A 19,253-nucleotide genomic window follows, 5' to 3' on the forward strand; every position below is an offset into this window, starting at 1 on the left:
AGATTACCTGATATATGATATTCCTACATTTCTTATAATGCACTTTAACTGCATTAATGCGTCAATATTGTAAGGGAATGGACAGTTTCTAACTTGATATGTGTGGAGTGTCATGATATCTGATATTCAAAGCTACTGGCACGTGTGTGTGTGTCTGTTAGTCATGTGCTACTGGATTTTTTGCCCAAGTATTTTCTATGTATTATTGGTTCTTTCTGTGAATAGGGGGTACATTTGTCATTTCTTTTTCTTTTTTTAACTATAAAGCCATAAAGGACCAAATAACCTGTTCTTTAGAGAGTGAGCTTTATATTATATAAGACTTAACAACATAAGTCTTTTAGGCTAAATCTTCAACCTTCCTGGCTAACAAAAATACGTTCTAAGAACATTTTGACAACATTAAAAACAATAAAAGAACATTATAACAATACAAATTACAACAGTACAACAATAAAAATTAGGCACACTCAACCTCAATTTTGCACACTATTTCTGTAAAGTGCCTGTTGTTGTTGTTGTTTGTTTACCAGATTTTATATGTGCTGCTGACATGGTTACTCAACCCAATACTGATGCAATCCGTGTCATTCTGATCCAGCGGTCCACTTGTTAAATGACCGTGGGTGATTGTGCTTTCTCTCCAGTTTCATGTGTGTTTCTGTGGATATATCCTAAATCTCATCTGTATTCCGCACTGGCGTTCCTGCAGGGGTTACTTCCTGCTGCAAAGGGTGAGAATGAAGCACCCTCACCTGCCTCTAACAAGCTGCATTTGAGAATAAATCACTTAAACAGCACTGAAAAGAAGGTTGGCCTTAGGGCCTGTTTTATTTATTTGGTCTCATTTGTGACTCATCTCTCTGGTTGATCACGGTGAATATTAAAGAGAGCAGCAGTTCAGGCAGAGGACAGGGAAAACGAAGAGGTAATGAACGGGTGATGAACTGGTTGATAGGAAGACCCTTGAAGGGGCACACCGAAGCATTTAATGTGTGATAAAATGCTTTGCACTGGCAAAATAGCTTTGGATGTGTTTAAGTAAATCTGTTAATGCAGGGAACGAGGTATAGGGTGTATGCTGGGAATTTGGCTGACATACTCAATATGCATGCACAGACACAACATTAAATTAGAGAAAGAGACTCTGATTAATTAAACCTCTTTTTCTTTTACAGAGATTCATTTAAGTTAACATGGTGGATTGCCACAAAACCTCCCTTAATTAATGTTTTAAGCATATGCTTAGTGCTGGTTTCTACTGGCTGAGCTCTGCACATCACTAGGCAGAAATATTCATTCATTTCACGTAAACACACGCAAGCACACAACCAAGTAATAAACATTTATGGGCGAAATCAGTGAATCAACAAACTAATCAATATCTATCTATCTATCTATCTATCTATCTATCTATCTATCTATCTATCTATCTATCTATCTATCTATCTATCTATCTGTTTCAGTAGAACTGGTCTCGGATCAGCATTATTATATGGATAAACTCTATGTTGTGTAAGAGTATAAGTATTAGAGGCATCAGACCTCCAGGGTTCCTGCTCATTTTTAGATTAATTGTCAAGTGCTCAGGAGGCACAATCATCCAGAAAACTCACCAAGATCAACAGAGAGAAATAATCATCTACCCAAATTAAGAACTTCCCCTCTAGGATTGCATGAAATATTGAATGCATACAGATTTATGTTATTATATAACACATTTTTTTTTGTGCAGTTATTTACATTCTTTAAAAGCTTGGAGGCATGATTTTTCTTCTTATACAAACAGTTGGAAATATGGGAGACACTGAATCCCTAAATCACTATGCATAATTGCAAAAATGCATAGAAATGATGTTTTGTCTCTTTCATTGTTTTAATTTTTCAGAAATTATCTATCATTTGCATTCATGCAGCATATGTTTTTTTCTTTGCATTCTCTCTATTTAACTGCAGTGAAACTTTCCTCTTTGGACATAAATTTAGATTTAAAAACATGCACTTATTTTGTCACTATTCTGTTGAGGGGGGGAAACTGCTTTTGACAGTAGGCTATGTCTGCTGTCAGTGGACTTCTATTAGACCTTTCGGTGTTCTCTTTCAGTGCAAATAGAACTATAGCCCTTGTTAAGCCTGTAGGCTATTTATTGAGAATTAAATTAAATGAGTAAAACATTTCCATTCGTTGCAATCCTTTTCAATTTGCATATGAGAGGCTAACGTATCTATGATCCACTACTACTTAGAACACCCTACACATTCTTTAGGGAACGCTTGCCCCCTGGTGTTTAAATTCGGAACTATGTTTCTGTTTGTGGAAAACAATAATGTACAATTTATGGAAAGCACACTTGAAGAAAAAACATAAAAACGCATTTTATGAAATAGTTTTAGTGCTAACTTGTAATCTGGGACTTTTGTAAACAAGTTGCGGATAATATTTTCTCTAAGCGGAACTCTTGATTCGTTATGTTTCCACACGACCATGAATCAGTCGCAGAATAGGGAAACATGTGAAGACTTTCTAATGTTATTTTACAACAATATAACTCAGTAGTGAGCTTCTGACTAGCTTATAAGTCAGCTTGTCCCTGTTTGTTTGTTTGGGTGTGTGTACTTTAGCAGCAGTGCATTGTTTCGAGTTTGGAGAATAGCTAGAAAATTCCAAAAAGCTTTGACAGATTATTAATAATGTCTAAATCTGCGGTTCCTCTCCGAATTCTCTGTATTCATGGTTATCGACAGAATGCAAACTCCTTTAGAGAGAAGACAGGGGCTTTACGGAAACTATTAAAGAAACAAGTGGAGCTGGTGTATGTTAGTGCACCACACCAAGTTCCTGCTATTCAAAACGAAAGTGAGTATAAAACTGGTAATATCTGCCTATCATTACACTACCGGTTAAACGTTTGGAATAATTAATATTTTTGAAAGAAGTCATGCTCACTAAGGCTGCGTTTATTTGATAAAAAAAATACAGTAAAACAGTTGTGAAATAGGCTATTGCAAGTTAAAATAACTGTTTTCTATTTTATTTCTTAAACTGTAATTTATTCCTGTGATGGCAAAGCTGAATTTTCAGCATCTCCAGTCTTCAGTGTCACATGATCCTTCAGAAATCATTCTAATATGCTGATTTGGTGCTCAAGAAACATACCTTAAGCTATTATAAAACAGTTGCGCTGCTTAATATTTTTGTGGAAACTTTGACACATTTCCAATCAAAAGTTTGAGTTAAGAAAGTTTTTTTTTTATTAACACGTTACACCGTAAACATTTTTATTCAGCAAAGATGATTTAATTAACAATGTTACAAAGCGATTTCTATTTCAAATAAATGCTGTTCTTTTGAGCTTTCTATTCATCATAGAATCCTGACATTCTGAATGGTTTATGCAAAAACTGATCTATTTCCTACGTACCGGTAAGTGTCGTTGTTGAATCTTTCTACCTTATCTTACTTCTGCAAACAGCCAATCAGGAGCCAGAGAAGATGGCCAGCAGTGGTGAAGAAGACCAGAGGGGCTGGTGGTTCTCTGATGTCCAGGCACGAGGTTTTAATGCTAAGCAGGAGTGTGAGAGCAGCCTGGGTCTGGAAGAGAGTATAGAGGCTGTGAAAACTGCAGTGAAGGATCTCGGCCCTTTCGATGGCATCCTGGGCTTTAGTCAAGGTGCCGCCCTGGTGGCCATGCTGTGTGCCCTGCAAGAACAGAAAGTACAGCCTGATTTCAATTTCCGCTTTGCCATCGTGGTCGCAGGATTCCGCAGTGCCTGTTCCCAGCATCAGCGGTTCTACAAAGGACCGGTGCTAACAATCCCCTCTCTGCATGTGTTTGGACAGGATGACCGTGTAATTCCTGAGGAGATGAGCCGAGATCTGCTGCCAGCGTTTGATGGAGCTCAAATCCTCCTTCATCCTGGTGGACATTTTGTTCCGGCGAAATCCTCACACAGGCAGACATACCAAGACTTCCTTAAGAAGTTTCAGTGAGAAGATTACAGAATATGTGAGGGTTCCTGGAATAAATCAGGTCTACATAAAATGTACTAAGTGAATTATAGCTACATTATAAAAAAGCCTTGCTCAAGGTCAGGTTTATTTATATACCCTGAAAAGCAACATGAGTGCTGCACTTAAAATGACACATCACTCTAAAATAGAAAGCATTAAGAAATGCACAATTTAGAATTGTAACTACAATTATAAAAGAAAAAAGGAGAGAAAAACTAAACATCAGACAAGTATAAAACATAATGTACTTATACTAAAGGCATAGTCAAGTTACGCATAAGCCAGAGAAAATAGATATTTTGGAAATTGAAAGGTTAATAATAGAATGTTTTACACTGTTCTCAGGGAAATGGTTACTTGAATAAAGAATTTCAGAAGTATGCAGTGCTGTTTCATTTCCGTGACAGTGTCTGTTTAAAGGCTATTTTGGGGTTCAAATCAAGTTAGGCTCTGTGGCATGGTGTTTGCCACAGGGAAAAAAATGATGTAATATATATTTAATATAATGTATTTTTATTTGGAGTTTGTAAAAAATAAACAATATTGCACAGAAATGCATGTAAAATGGAAGTCTATGCTGCAACTCCCTGGGGTGGGATTTAACCCTGTAAAGCCTAACATATGAAATAGTCATAAAAATGGAACAGTTTATAGAATCTATGGACAAAGTATATACATACACACACATAGTGTGATATAGGAAAATGTGTAGCTCATACTTGAGGAAAAAACACCTGTTTTATTCAGAGCCCTGAGCAAAAATGTGCCATTTGGTGCAGTTGCTGATATTTATATGTAATTTTAATCAGTAATATCTTTATAATAGTATAGTAGACTACTTACATAAATGCATATAAATATCAGTTGTCACTATATCTCCCAATAAAATGTTTTAGTAAGATGATATTCAAATGCTTAGTTTTATGATCAATTCTCTGTAGATTTTATTGTGGGGAGTAAAACATAATGCAATGCAATAAAATTATGATTGAGAGATAAACAAATAAATGTTCATCAAAAGTCTGATGTGTTATATTTGATACATTTTTTTATATGATTTTTCTAAAAATTAAAAGAAGAAGAAGTGATGTATGGATAATTAAGTTGATTCAGTCCTGTTTGGATTCATTATAAAATTTTACTAACAGTATAAAAGATATTCTTACATTTACTTTACAAAAAAATCAGAAAAGATTCCACAGCACAGTACCACAACCTGAAGGGGGATATTTTTAAAAATTATATTAAAAGGCCTTTTACTTGCTAAAAACGAATAAACAACAATCATATGACATGTAGTACATTGTTTACAACAGTTTTTTTCAGCAAAGTTTTGATCATATTGATAATTCAGAGTCTTTGGAAATTTCCGTACAAAATTTGATGCAGTATAGGCTTTAGGTTTATTTTATTAGGTTTATGTTATTATTTGTTAAAGTGCTTTATAAATTATTCAATAGAAAAATGTGTGGTATTGGAGCTGTAAAGTCCTATTGGTAGTGGGAAAATATCTAGGTTACGACTGTAACCTCTGTTCCCTGAGAACAGGGAACTCGCACTGCGTCAACGACGTCATTGGGGAACACCCTCCACGTGATTTATGGCTCGCGACAAAACTTAAGAAATGGCAGTTTCAACCTGAAATGCCAAGAACACACTCCCCCTTCGGGTCACACTCACATAGTCAGTGACATTATTCCCTACGGTCACTGCCCAAGCTATAAGCCTCAAAGAGGCCTCCAAACACGGAAAAGCCTACCAAGGCCGCTCAAGGGCTTGAAACCAACAGCTTCCATGGAAGGGGTTCCTTTAAGGGAATATGGCCAGGGCATCCGAAAGGAGTCCCATCCAGTCACTTTCTGAGAGGGACATTGAATCAACCCTACATGCCACCAGGGAGGCTGACCTGATCAAGTCTACTGACCTAGTCTTTCCAACAATCTGTCTATTTTCCTAAACAGAGTCTCTCACAAAAACCAATAGTTTCTTATGAAACCGGAACATAGAGACGGGCATCCTGAAGAGTAGAACTCAGCATAGCACTCTATAACCCTTGCAAATGAGGGGAGTAACTCTTCTCAATCCTGGATCTACATAGTGCTATGAAACATTGTGGAGGCTGGGCACTCTAACAAGGGACCCTAGCCTCCAGCTCTAGGGCTAATATAACAGGGAGTTCTCATGAGAGTCCTTCAACCTTATAACCAGACTTAGGGTAGCTAGGAAAATAATATATATATTTTTGATGAATATTGCTAAAATCCACAAATAGTGAAGCCACCTTCAAGGAGGCCTGTGAAGGCCTTCTACTTGATAGCGATACTTGTTAGCAGAACTAGCCTCAGATATCATAGGTGTACTCACAGAAATACTGTGGGCCCGGCTTTTCCTACTTTACATTGCCAATGGACAGTGTACTCAGCTAGAGTGCTATCGACCCTTTAAACAAGGGGAGTACAATCTTACGCTACCTGACTATCGAGGAGGCCTATAGAAAGGCCTACAGCTTCAATTATCAACAGCGTCAGCCCATGGCATGCTCAGGCTCTAAGGGAGTGTACTCAAACTCGTCCCAATGTCAAGTCACCTTTATTTATATAGCGCTTTTTACAATACAGATTGTATCAAAGCAGCTTCACAGTAATAACATGAAAATAATACAACAAAGTTTGTTTTTAGAAGAAAATTGCATCATCGTCCACCCTAAGTAAGGCAGATCAATAATATTGTTGAATATTAAATGTCCCCAACTAAGCAAGCCAAATGGGAGGGAGAACTAAAGTGAGCCCCAGTGGTGTAGGGCGAATAAACGATATTAAGGCAGCCCTCGTGGGGATGGCACTTGAAGATCCTATGTCTGAAGTTCCAAGCTAAAGTCTCAAACCAACTCTCAGAAGTGAGAGGAGACCTGCTTTACAAATACAAAGTGGCTATCCAGGTGGCCCGATGTGGGCCAACACTTGGTTGGTCTATCTGGAGCTTTATACAAAGCGGTGGCCTCAGGATAAAAAAATGGGAGGAAGCCATCTCATGCTAAACAGAATCAGTTTGAAGCTCTCATGCACGATGGCCTCACTAGAGATTTCTCTATGCGATTAAGCCAACCTGTACCGCACTCGGTGACCAAGATTGGCATCCCCTACTACATAAACCTGACGACTCTAACACAAGAGGAGGCCTATGAAAAGGTATACAAGCCTACCTATAAAAAAAAGGGAACTTCAGGGCCCTAATTCCTAATTCTAATATTTTCCTATTCTTTCAAACATACCACTTAAAACTTTCTAAACAGGGAACCGAGGTCTAAAGCAGGGTTCCTCAAACTCGGTCCTGGAGGGCCGCTGTTCTGCACAGTTTAGCTCCAACCCTGATCAAACACACCTAGCTATGAGTTTCTAGTGATCCTGAAGACATTGATTAGCTTGCTCAGGTGTGTTTGATCAGTGTTTGAGCTAAACTCTGCAGGACAGCGGCCCTCCAGGACCGAGTTTGAGGAACCCTGGTCTAAAGTATAACAACCTTATATAAAGACCTACCAAGATCATCCTGCTGCTCATAGAGCTGTGGCCTAAATTCTATTCTTTGATCGAAGGCCTACCACCCAAAAGCTAAAGGACACGCTCACTACCAAGCCCGACTCCGGACCTTCAGAAGCATTCCATTTAATGGGAAAATATCATCATTGTTCCAGGCCTGAGGCCTGAAGCGCCTGGGGTAAAGAAAATAGGGGGGAGAGGAAGAAGAGAGGAGAGGGTGGATGTTATTCACCCTCAGAGGAAGGGGATCCCTCACTGACGCTGGGAGCGCCTGTGTTGGATCACCCCCCTCGGATCCCTCTTCTTCCTTGAGTCGCACCTTCTCTGCGACCTATTTCTTGTTGGAGGAGGAGCACGAGAGGCGACGCTGAACCTCTGGCCCTGTCTCCGATCCTCGAACCGGGATGGGCCAGGCCCCCCTGGCTGTCTGGGTGTGGATTCGGATCACAGCGAAATGCATGATTTAAATGAAGAAACCGGCGCATCGAGGAGAAAACCCTTTTCTTTCTTCCCGATGTCAGCCAGGTTCAGCTACAGATGTCTCTCCGCGGCCACCATCGCTGCCATCGACCTTCCAATCGAGGCAGCGGTTTGTCTGGTGACCTCGAAGAGCCAGATCTGTGGTGCGGCGCAGCTCATCCACTGCGTCAGGGGAGAGACCCTGCCCTTTATCCAAATCCTTCAGCAGGATGGCTTGGTATGCGTGTAACACAGACATCGTGTGTAAGGCAGCCCCAGCCTGACCTGCTGCCACATATGCCCTGCCATTCAAGCGAGATGTCATCTTGAGTGGCTTGGAAGGCAGGGCCGGAGCTTTTAGTGCCGATGCCTCTCCAGTAGCGAGATCAATTGGGGGCATCGACACATACCCATGTTCACGCATCCCCTCGACATCAGCGTAGTTTGCCCGCTGCTGACGATGGATGCGTGCAGAATATGGGTTCTTCCATGCCTTCTTGATCTCAGCATGCAGATCAGGAAGGAATGGAAGGCTCACAGGAGCTGGGGAGTTATGGTCAGAAAGGAACCGCTCATCCAACCTGTCATGAACAGGTCCTTCCTTCACGCGCTCCCACGGCAGCTGAAGTCTCGCTGAACACCCAACAGCTCATCATACACGGGGTAGGAAGACTGTGAGGGTTCAGGTTGTACCTCCTCTTCACCCTCATCAGCCCTCTCCTGCTCTCTCGGGCTAGGTGCCAGCAGAGCACTTGCTGCTGGATCAGAGGATGTAAGAGATAACACATTCTCATCCAGCAGCTCACCCTCACGAGCTTCTGATGGGCGTGAGAGAGAAACGCCTCTCTCAAACTCATCAGCGAGCTCCATCTGGGAACCCCATGATACGAGACTCCACAGTGCCTCAGCACGAGCGGGACCCGAACCACTGGGCCCAGATGCCTGTCCCTCTTCCCTCGAGAAGAGGGCCAGACGAGAGCGGAGTTTTCTAAGCGGAAAACTCTCACATTCTGCACAATCAGATCCCTCAAGAGCTGATCGTGCGTGCTCTTCGCCCAAACAGTAAACGCACAAGTCGTGTGTGTCATCTGGTGTCAGAGACACGGATCTACACACTTCTTGAAACGCTTGTTTTCACATGCCGTAATTCTTACCATTTTCAGGTGATTGAAAATCTTACAAAACTGTCCCTGAAGACGAAAAGAGGATGACATGTTCTCTAGGCGCCCCTTTTATACTTCCGGGTCGCACTAGTAGTGACGTCATAGGCTGTCGCCGGTCAAATTCGATTGCCGTGATTGGATAGTTTTTCAGACATCGGTTCACGTGGAGGGCGTTCCCCAATAGCGTCATCGACGCAGTGCGAGTTCCCTTTCAAAAGGGAACCGTTCTGGGTGATGAACTTGAATCTTCAGTATATTCAATTGGCAGGTGCAGTAGCTCCAGTTTCCAGTGTGTGTGTGGGTGTGTGTGTGTGTGTGTGTTTCACCCTGCAGCTGTTTATCATTTTGATTCCTCTGTCAGTGTCTGTGTGTGTGTTTGTGCGAGCAATTAGATTGGGAACTCTGTGTTCTCATGTAGCTTAAAGGAAGTTTGGCGGCCCAGGATTGCATTCATGATGATTTCCAGATGTTTGTGGAAGGCACTCCTCTTTTCTCTCTCACTCTTTCCAATGTATCCAGAGCGCCTCCACACCTTCCTTGACCCGATCTCTCGCGTTTCCTTTACTTTTTTCTCACTCTCCCTGTCTCCATCCCTCTCTTATTCTTGTAAACGGCAATAAAACAGCTACACATTAGGTTGATTTGTTGTTTTAAACAGTTCACATTGCATCTACAGTACACTAAAAAAATTAAAGCCTTTTTTCAAGATTTAAGCATTTCAATTAGCCTAGACTACACTGTAAAAATAAATGCTTTTTTAAAGTTTTAAGTACAATCAACTTGGATGTTTAAGTAATTTCAACTTAAATTACATTAAACTGACTTAAAAATTAGTTGAATCTTGTATAACTTGTTTTAATGAGTTAACAAAATGTAAAAACAAAGAGGTTTACGGAGCCCTTAAAGGGTTGTGATGGGGGGGAAATTAAATGGAAGAAAAACTCAAATTTCTTCCATTTATTTTTATATGATTATTTTATAATTGTTATAGTATATAGAAATATTTACATAATTTTGTTAACACATCTTTCTACCAATACCACGCCAAAATGATCATATTTTAAAGCTTTTTTTTTTTATTTTTCCTCTTCATTTGTTTTTCCCCTCTTTCTGTCAGTCCCTCCCACATAATTCGTCCTTTTTTTCTGTTCTCTCCTTCTCAGTGCCACGTGTCTCTTTCTCCACTCAAACACATGGTTTTGATAAATGGAAGACAAGAGAAGAGGAGAAACACAAACTCCCTCTTGCCAGTAAGTTTTACAACAGCTCCGTGACTCCCGGCCTCAGGAATCCTGGACTTGCGCAACAGTCGTGGCCAGGGGTGAGAGAGAGAGAGAGTTGTGTAAGAAATGTCTGGAAAAGAAGGGTGTGAGAGGTACATCGGGCTATATTTTGACTCTGGTGGGCTATAGTAGCAGGCAAAGGGATGCCAGCAACCTGTGTTAAAAGTAACAGGAGGTCTTTTTTATTTTTTTATTTTTTTTATCTGAGGAATGAGGAAGGCGTGGTTTTGAGAATGTAGGCGGAGCTACAGCGTGTTTTTATAAGAGTAGAAGGACTCAGTAGTTTCATCCTGCTCCGTTAAACTATATTTTGCGTTCTCTCATCCTGAAAGCTGACTATATGGACTATATCACACTGTCTCTGAACTTTTACCTTTATTTTTCTGGAAATCTACATCTTAATGGGAGATTTTGAGGAGTGATGCGTTTGGACAAGTGGTGATTTTGGGTGTCTACTAATCACACATGTTGGAGTCATGTATGTATTGTGCTGTACAGTCACGCATGATCTCATTTCTAAGATGTTTTGTGGTAAAATGAAGCTAAAGAGTGTAATCATATTAGAAAGGTTTATGTAGCCTACAGAATGAATACATACCTGTATATGATGTATTTATGTATATGAATATGTATTTGTACACTCTAAAAAAAAAAATACATCCCCAAGTCAAAAATTTCTAGTGACTGATCACATCTAAATTTTTCAATTAGTCTGACGTATTATTTCTCATTGAGCCAATGTTAATAGACTATTACAACAAGAATTGCACTTGGGCCAATTTAAAAATTTAGATGTGACCAGTCACTAGAAAATTTTGACTTGGAGAGGTTAGAAATTTTTTACAGTGTATATGTATATGCCTATGTTTATTCATACTGTAGGTGAAATGTTGCTTTGGAGTGAATCAAAACCATTATATGTAACTTTATTTAATATTTGAAGAAGACGGAAAGATACGTATGAGGTTTCCCAGAAGAGCAGAAGTTAAATTCCAGGAAATGTGTTATGGTGAAGAGGTCACTGAGAAGACCCTGCTTTGCTGGTGTGGCCGGACTGACCAATCAGATCTCAGCAGTGACAGAGAGTGTGGAGGGAGTTTCCCAAGGAATGGATTATTTAACCTAAAGAACAGCTATGATGTCACTGTTATGAAGCACATGGTGCATATTTACAAGCAAAGAGCAAGACAGGATGCTTTGTTTTCTGAAAATTGAGTTTAGGGGTTGCTGTGGTTTTGTTTTGTAACTAGGATTCTTTTTTTCTTAGCGAGTCAGACAGTGTCTTATACCCAGGAATTCAGGAATTCATCCAGCTGAGTGTGGTTTGAGTTACTTATTATTTATTTTCAGCCTGATCTAAACACGGTCCTGCTGCTTCTTGGTTTTCCTGTTTATGTAGACCGTGCACACCATAAGCCAGAGGGTTGCACTTTATTTTTCAATGTACTTACAGTGTACTTACCCAAGAAAGTACTTAGGTTTAGGGGTAGGTTCAGGTCTAGTACCTAGTTTTCACCCAGTTATTGTAATTACTACAGTAAATATATGTACATGCGAAACAGGACTGTAAAATAAAGTTCTTTCTTTCTTTCTTTCTTTCTTTCTTTCTTCTGAGCTTGCAGGAACTCTTTCTGCTATCATTGGTAAGAACTACAAGGTTTTGGTTAAGAGGATCTGAACATAACCCTTCAAATTCTTGAGGTTTGGCTGTTCCTTCTTGTGAATCTAGTTGTTACAGGGGCAAATTTGGGTCAAGTGGAGGTGGAGATGAATTAACGCCTATACTTTCCATTTCTAATCATTGCTTTTAATGCATATGGCCAATTAGTGTTTGTGTTTTTAAAATGGATAGAATTTATTGTTCTTTGCTGATGATCTGTTGCAGTATTTTCTCTGGATTTCTGCTTAAATGCCTGACAGTGGCAGGTTTATCTGAATAATTAATCATTCTTAGAGTGTGTGTGTGTGTGTGTGTGTGTGTGTGTGTGTGTGTGTGTGTGTGTGTGTGTGTGTGTGTGTGTGTGTGTGTGTGTGTGTGTGTGTGTGTGTACACACGATGCCCTTAGCCCTGAACAGTAAGAGTTTATGTGCTGAGGTTCCAATATCAGCACATGGTCTCTTACTTGTAGGGAAAAGAGTCTCTATCGACTTCTCATCACATTGTTTCAAAGTAAGTATTCACTTTATTTTGGCAAATCAACATTTACATTTAATCTCTGAGAAACAAATGAGGAATGTCACAAGATGATCATACAAGAGGCAACAATATTTAGAAATTTCAAGAGAAAGCTTGTAATACAGAAGCTAGAACATAAAAAATGCAGAAGAACAGAGAAATTTTTTTTTTATGCAAATGTATGTTTTGGAAATACTTTTATTTATTGTCGCTTGGTTAATGATGAAATGTAATGATCAACCATATATATATATATATATATATATATATAAAGTTAGACAACTCTGGCCAAGATTTGATTAACACAAAGTGGTATCATTTAAAATATTAGAAACCAAAACATGGGACATTGTCTTTGGATGCCGAGATTATATGTAATTTAATTTTCATATAAACATTTCTGAATATAATTTCTTTCTATTACTTGCATGACAATTGTTTGTTTTGTGCAACTACAGACTCTCTCCTCCAGAGGGCGACATGTGAGTTCTATTTCTGTAGCATTTGGGCCATATTCTATTGTACACCACTAAAAATGTCTGCAGATCAAAACTCATTTTGACAAGACATCCCTGTTAATTTATTATTTGTTAATTACTCACTAAATTCACCTGTCCTGCTGTCCCAGATGGCACTGGAACCGGTAAAAAAAATAATGTATGGCTTTCATCAATTACACATTCAACATATTCTGTCACTCTATCCTAATTAAAACTGCTTCTCCCTGTTCCACAGGAAATTGTCTGGAAAAAAAGGAGCAATCATTGGCACTTCACATTAGAATGAATCACTTGGCCATCAGGAAATGAAGTGAATCATCAGGAAAACATTTTATATTCTGGTACAGTACATGAATCAATTACCACAGAAAACAAATCTGTTTGTATCGAAGTGTTTAATGTGTTGTTTTCTGTCAGAAATCAAACTGTGTCTCATGTACAGTTTTGATGCTTTTCAGCAGGCAAAGATAGAGAAAAATAGTCTTTCAATAGAGTTTCAGAAGGAGGGAAGGATATAAATAAATAAAGTGAGACTTTGACCTACTTTCCAAAATCAAATCATTCTGTAAGTTCTTCCTAGCAAATCCCTCACCATGTTACAGTTTCATGTGCGTTCTGGTCACGCACATGAAACATAATGAAGCCTGCTAGTCACAATTATGCTTCCAGTTGTCGCTATAACACCTGCCCCTTGGCGACCATGGCTGTAGACTGTTACCACGTGCCATCGCTACAGTAACAATCTAAAGCCACGGTCACCATGGAGACAGCAGAGGGGGTGTTGGCATGGTAACTGGAAATAGTGCTCTCCTATTGGCTTGTTAGATGAAACGACAAGCCTCCATAGCACAGGACTCCCCCAATACAGGCTCAGATATACGCAACTGTTTGCCGTCACAGCCGAGTATTTCTGAAGTATGTGTGCGTGCACATTTTCACAGCCTTTCCTATGAAATCCAACGGAAGTTATACAGATGATAGGCTAAATCAGACTAGGTCTGGTATTCAAATGCGTATTTGTGATGCTGGAGCCAGACTTCAGTAGCCATGACTGTAGACTGTTACTGTACTGTTGGACTCCATAAGCAGTAAGCAGTCTAGAGCCAAGGTCATGAAGTGCTGGCATACTGGCAAAGACTCTCATTACAGCCATGCTGGGCAAGACCTGGAAGAATTCGGCTCACTGAGGGAGAGATAGAACAGCTACTGCAAGTAAAAAGAAGTGTTACAAAAACAGGATTTATTAAACACCTAGAATATGTATAAGGTGTATAGATAAAAAAAAATATCATAACTATTCTTTTATGCCCATGAATGATGCATAACACGGTTTATTTCATTAGAAGGGCCATGGTTTGCCCAAGCAGAAAATTCTCAGGAACATTGATTCCCATGAGCACCGCTGCTGGGACAGTGAGGTAGATGCTGGCTTGAACCCCTTTGAAAGTCATTTTCAATTATATTTTATTATGCATACAACACCTTATACTCGTTTATTTTAGTGACTGCCCAATGTTAGACTGCTTACTTGTGTTCAGTTTTGAGAAAGGAGGAAGCAGCATTGACAAAACCCTAACCGCTGTCCGTGGTGCTGAAACACACGTTTACTCTGCTTTATTCCATTGAACCCATTTAATATAGCAGTCCTAGGTAACAGATAAATACATGACTGATTAAGTTATTAATCCTAGATTCATTTAAAAAGAAATATTTTCCATTGCACTACACTTCAAACTATACAGTTCACCCTAAAATGAAAAGAAGTTAGGGAGAATACAATGACCTGACAACCTCAGTCACCATTAACTTTCATAGCATATTTGTACATACAAATACAGTGAACGCTGAATGATAGTGCCAAACATCTCCTTTTATAAGGGTGAGTGAATAATTATCATAATAATCATTTTTGTATGCACTGTTCCTTTAAGAGTTAAAATACATTTTGTGTAGCCTACTTGTTTCAGCTACTCAAAATATTAGTCATTAGTGTCTTTGGCTGTGCTAATTCAATTGTTAAGTCATTCATTTACTAAGAATGAATAAGGTGTCTTCATTGAATGAAAACGGATGCCCACTCCCTACTTTAACACCCCCGCGAAAAATAAAAGGTTTGCGCTGCAGTCATTTGTGTGTGTGTGTGTGTTTGTATCTGAGCGCGCGCTGTCTCTTTAAAGGGTTACAGTAGGTGACTACGAATCATCTGCAAAGTGCGCAAGAGTGACGCAGACCTGACTTCAACGCCTGAATACACGTCACAGAATCTGTGTAGAAAAAAAGGTGAGCGGAAACATTAGGTAGGAAGGAAATTCATAGCATTCAGTAAAGAGGGGAGGGGGGGGGAGGTAAAAAAAAAACCGACTGTTGAATAGAAAGGCAAAAAATAAAAACGATGGTTAGTGGAGGTACTAGGGCATCAACCGGAGAGAAAGGGGAAGGTAGTGTTGCCACGTCCAGCTATTATACGCGACTTTGTGCTTGTTTTTTTTAAGGTTTAGCGAATTTGAGCTTGACTGCTTCGTCGTTACAGTGTAAAGTGTGTCTCCATCTATGTAAATGATGAGGCTGTTCAGATAAATGGCAGGAGAAATAGTTCCTATCCTACAAAAGTGCGTTTTTATCCAGACGTTTATTATACGGAATAATTGCCATGCTATTTAAAAGGTTTTTTTTTTTTTTTTTACTAAGATCTGGCAACGTTGCGCGAGACGACAACATGCAGTTCATCTCTACCGGAAATCTCCCGGTGTCACACATTCACGAGAGAGTTTACAGCAAAGATTCGGGTGGTATTGTACATTTAGATGACTTACAGCGACATTCAATTATAGACTTGTTGCACTAAATACATATACATATTAATTCCAGAAATGTAGCCTACATAGCATTTTTAACCTATTGTCATTCCCGAATAGTCAATATGCTAATTAAGCTTATTAATAATAAATCACAACTTCGCAAATTCATCTTCAACGATAAAAAGTTAATAATTTAAAAAACATATTATTTAATTTAACTTGTGAACGCAACCTTTTTACAGCAGCACCTGCATTATTAGACTGTTCCCTTTAAAGGGTCTTCATGCTGCCCACGTGCGAAAAAAGTGAGTCACACTGCAGTAAGTTTCAGGTCGTCTGCAATATGCCGTACATCTTTTAATAAACACGCATAAAAATATTATCTGAGGGGGAAAAAAACTTCTAAGACTTGTATTTGGCAACCTTCAGGTCATTTTTAAATGAACTTCCTGGCTGTCACCGTGCCATTTTCAACCAAACAGTGTCAAATCACACTTACCTTGAAATATAGGAGTCCTTGTCAAAAATGCAGTCGAATTTATGACGGCTGTCCGTTTTCTAGCACCTTGTCTGTGAGATGTTGGCGCTCCAGTAGGATGGCGCGGTGTACTGCGTAATGAGAAGTTCTTTCTCGCCTGAGTGTCTCCATATGGACCACTGTCTACACTCGTCACGCTCGTCTCGTCTTCTTTTTCCTGGTAGAAACAAGCAGCTCTCAAGCGCTGTTCCATCTACCGTGCGCTTTTTATAGAGATCTGATAGTACTAGTAAGCTGGAGAGGGAGGGGGAACTCATTCACTAAAAAGCATCACCTACTCAACTACGCGCGTGCACTACGTCATTGACGGAATTTTGTCAACGGGGCTGCTATTTATAAAGACCAAGGAGAGTTCGGATTCTCACAGTTAAACGAGCACAGAACGATTATATATAGATTGTGTATGCTTGTTCCTTCTTCTGAACCTGCCAGTTAAAATCTCAAGACTGAAAATGTGGCTAAATACGTTCAGGTTCAACAAAATGATTAAAGTGATAGTTCACCCAAGAATGAAATGTGTCATAATTCACTCGCCCTCATGTTGTTTAAAGTTTCTTTCTTCTGCTGAACACAAAAGAAGATATTTTAAAGAATGTTGGTAATCAAACAGTTGATGATAGCCGTTGACTTCCATAGTATTTTTTTTTTTCCTGCTATGAAAGTTAATGGCTAACGTCAACTGTCTGGTTACCAACATTCTTCAAAATATCTTCTTTTGTGTACAACATAAGAAAGAAACGCATACAGGTTTGGAACAACTTGAGGGTGAGTAAATGAAGACAGAATTTCCATTTTTGGGGACACTGTCCCTTTAAATGCTGGTTTTGATGTAAGGGAGACCAGGAAAGGTTTTAACACCACTTGTTTAAAAGTATGTAAGATTTAAAAAACACAACAGTATAATTTCACTTCTGTCTTATAAATTGAGGTGTTAATGGATGTAAAAGGACAAAACTATCCTGAATCATCAGATTCGCGTTTAAATCAATATAACATCCACAAAACCTTTTAGTATAATTTCAGATATAAATGGATGTTAAATGACAACTATCATCTGAATAATCAGGTTCTCCTTAAAATCAACATATAACATCCACACAACCTTTTCACCTATATGTGTAAATTGGCTAGAAATATCATGACTGGCCAGGGTTGTAACACTTTCCAATGCTTACTTTACCCAAGATTGCATAAAATGTTACATTGTATAGGCCACAATACCAAAACTATGGCAAGTCTGTTATGTTTTAGATTTGTTAGTCTTTATGTATTTGTTCTACTTGTGTCCAAGTTTATTGGACACAATCAATGTGTGGTTGAATGAGTGGAATAATAATTATTTTGAACACGTAAATTTGATGTTGGCTATATTAAATGCATGCACACATTTTAAAATGTTTAAGTGTTAACACCCAACCAGTAGTGGAACAGTCCGTTTAAGGACAACTAAAGTTTACTTATTTGATATGGAAATATTAAAGTTTGGAACACTTGGCACAAAAACACATAAGTTACAGACATTACATTCTATATATCCTAAAATTTACTAACAAGGTGTATTCTTTAATTGTTTCTGCCCTAAATGAATACTGTACAATTAATACATTGTTAGCTAACTGCTTGATATAACCTATACATTTCTGAAATACATAACTTGGACAATGTCACCTCTGATTACAGATCACTCTAAATTCTAATGTAGACATGCATTTTATGTAAAGCTGCTTTGAAATGATAAAAGCGCTACAAATGAATTGAATTGAACATAAATCAACCATCAACCCTATAGAGCAGATTGAACAAAAGCATATATGTAATGTCAGTTTACGTGTCTTTTTACTTTCATTCCACTTTTACTGTATAATTCATGTATTTTAATGAAAATAAAATGTAAATTTTCTATATTTATATTATCCTGCTTAAGCGCGTGAGTCGTGATTCCTCGCGCGCCTTTCACCCTTTGACTATAGCCTACCACAGAATAGCGTTTCAGTGCGGAGACTGCGGACGTCCTTTTTTTCTGCAAGAACGGAACATCACATTCTTATTTCTTATGTTTGATGCGACAAAGACGTCGACGGCCATTCTGCTGTTGTAATAAACTGATTTCGATCATATAGCGCGCGCAAAATGTCGACAAGCTCTCTGCGAATCGCGTCGCTAAATCATTCTCGAGTGCGTTTCGCGTTTAAATATTCAGACAGACGTCAATGGGAAAGCAGTCATAGCAGCAGAGGATTGATCAGCCTTTTGAAATCAATACAAGTGTAACTCGATTCTAAGTGCGCCGAGAGCACGCAAATGCGTACAACCGGTAGTCTACGTCCTCATGACCAATTCTGGATAGTGATTTGGGGAACCCTGAGACGTAACGCACGTGTCAGACGGGTAGCTCGTATTCTCCCTCCTGAACTGAACGTGGGATGATCAAGACAGAGGAATACACCGCGTGCCCCCGCAAAGGGTACATCCCTGAGGAAGTTTGCGGCTTTTCTAACTTTCGCTATGCTCATATCAACTTACTTATAGCAATATTATAGCATGAAGATATTATTTATACAAGGATGACTTGTTTTATCAACTTACTGCATTATCACACATAAGAACGTGATTACCTCAGCGACTTATATTGTTTTAATAAATTAAGTAACATTTTGCATGGTTAGATTTATAAATTATTTGGCCCATTTATAAACCTTTTTATTAGCAAGAACCAAACAAGTAAAGATATATCTTTGATATATGAATTGTATGTGCTATAAAAAGAAAATGTATTTAACATTTCCAC

At 39.0% G+C, this 19,253-nt stretch overlaps 1 protein-coding gene across 1 annotated transcript; it reads left to right on the plus strand.

The window, feature by feature from the left end:
* The first annotated feature begins 2,492 nt into the window (after positions 1 to 2,492).
* ovca2 (OVCA2 serine hydrolase domain containing) lies at positions 2,493 to 5,035 on the plus strand. The gene is made up of 2 exons (XM_079861710.1): positions 2,493 to 2,857; positions 3,474 to 5,035. Exons 1-2 carry the CDS (start codon positions 2,692 to 2,694, stop codon positions 3,989 to 3,991), a joined length of 684 nt encoding a protein of 227 aa, XP_079717836.1. The 5' UTR covers positions 2,493 to 2,691; the 3' UTR covers positions 3,992 to 5,035.
* The last annotated feature ends 14,218 nt before the right edge of the window (positions 5,036 to 19,253 follow it).

Source organism: Squalius cephalus (assembly GCF_949319135.1).
Source record: "Squalius cephalus genome assembly, chromosome: 24".
Taxonomy (NCBI): domain Eukaryota; kingdom Metazoa; phylum Chordata; class Actinopteri; order Cypriniformes; family Leuciscidae; genus Squalius; species Squalius cephalus.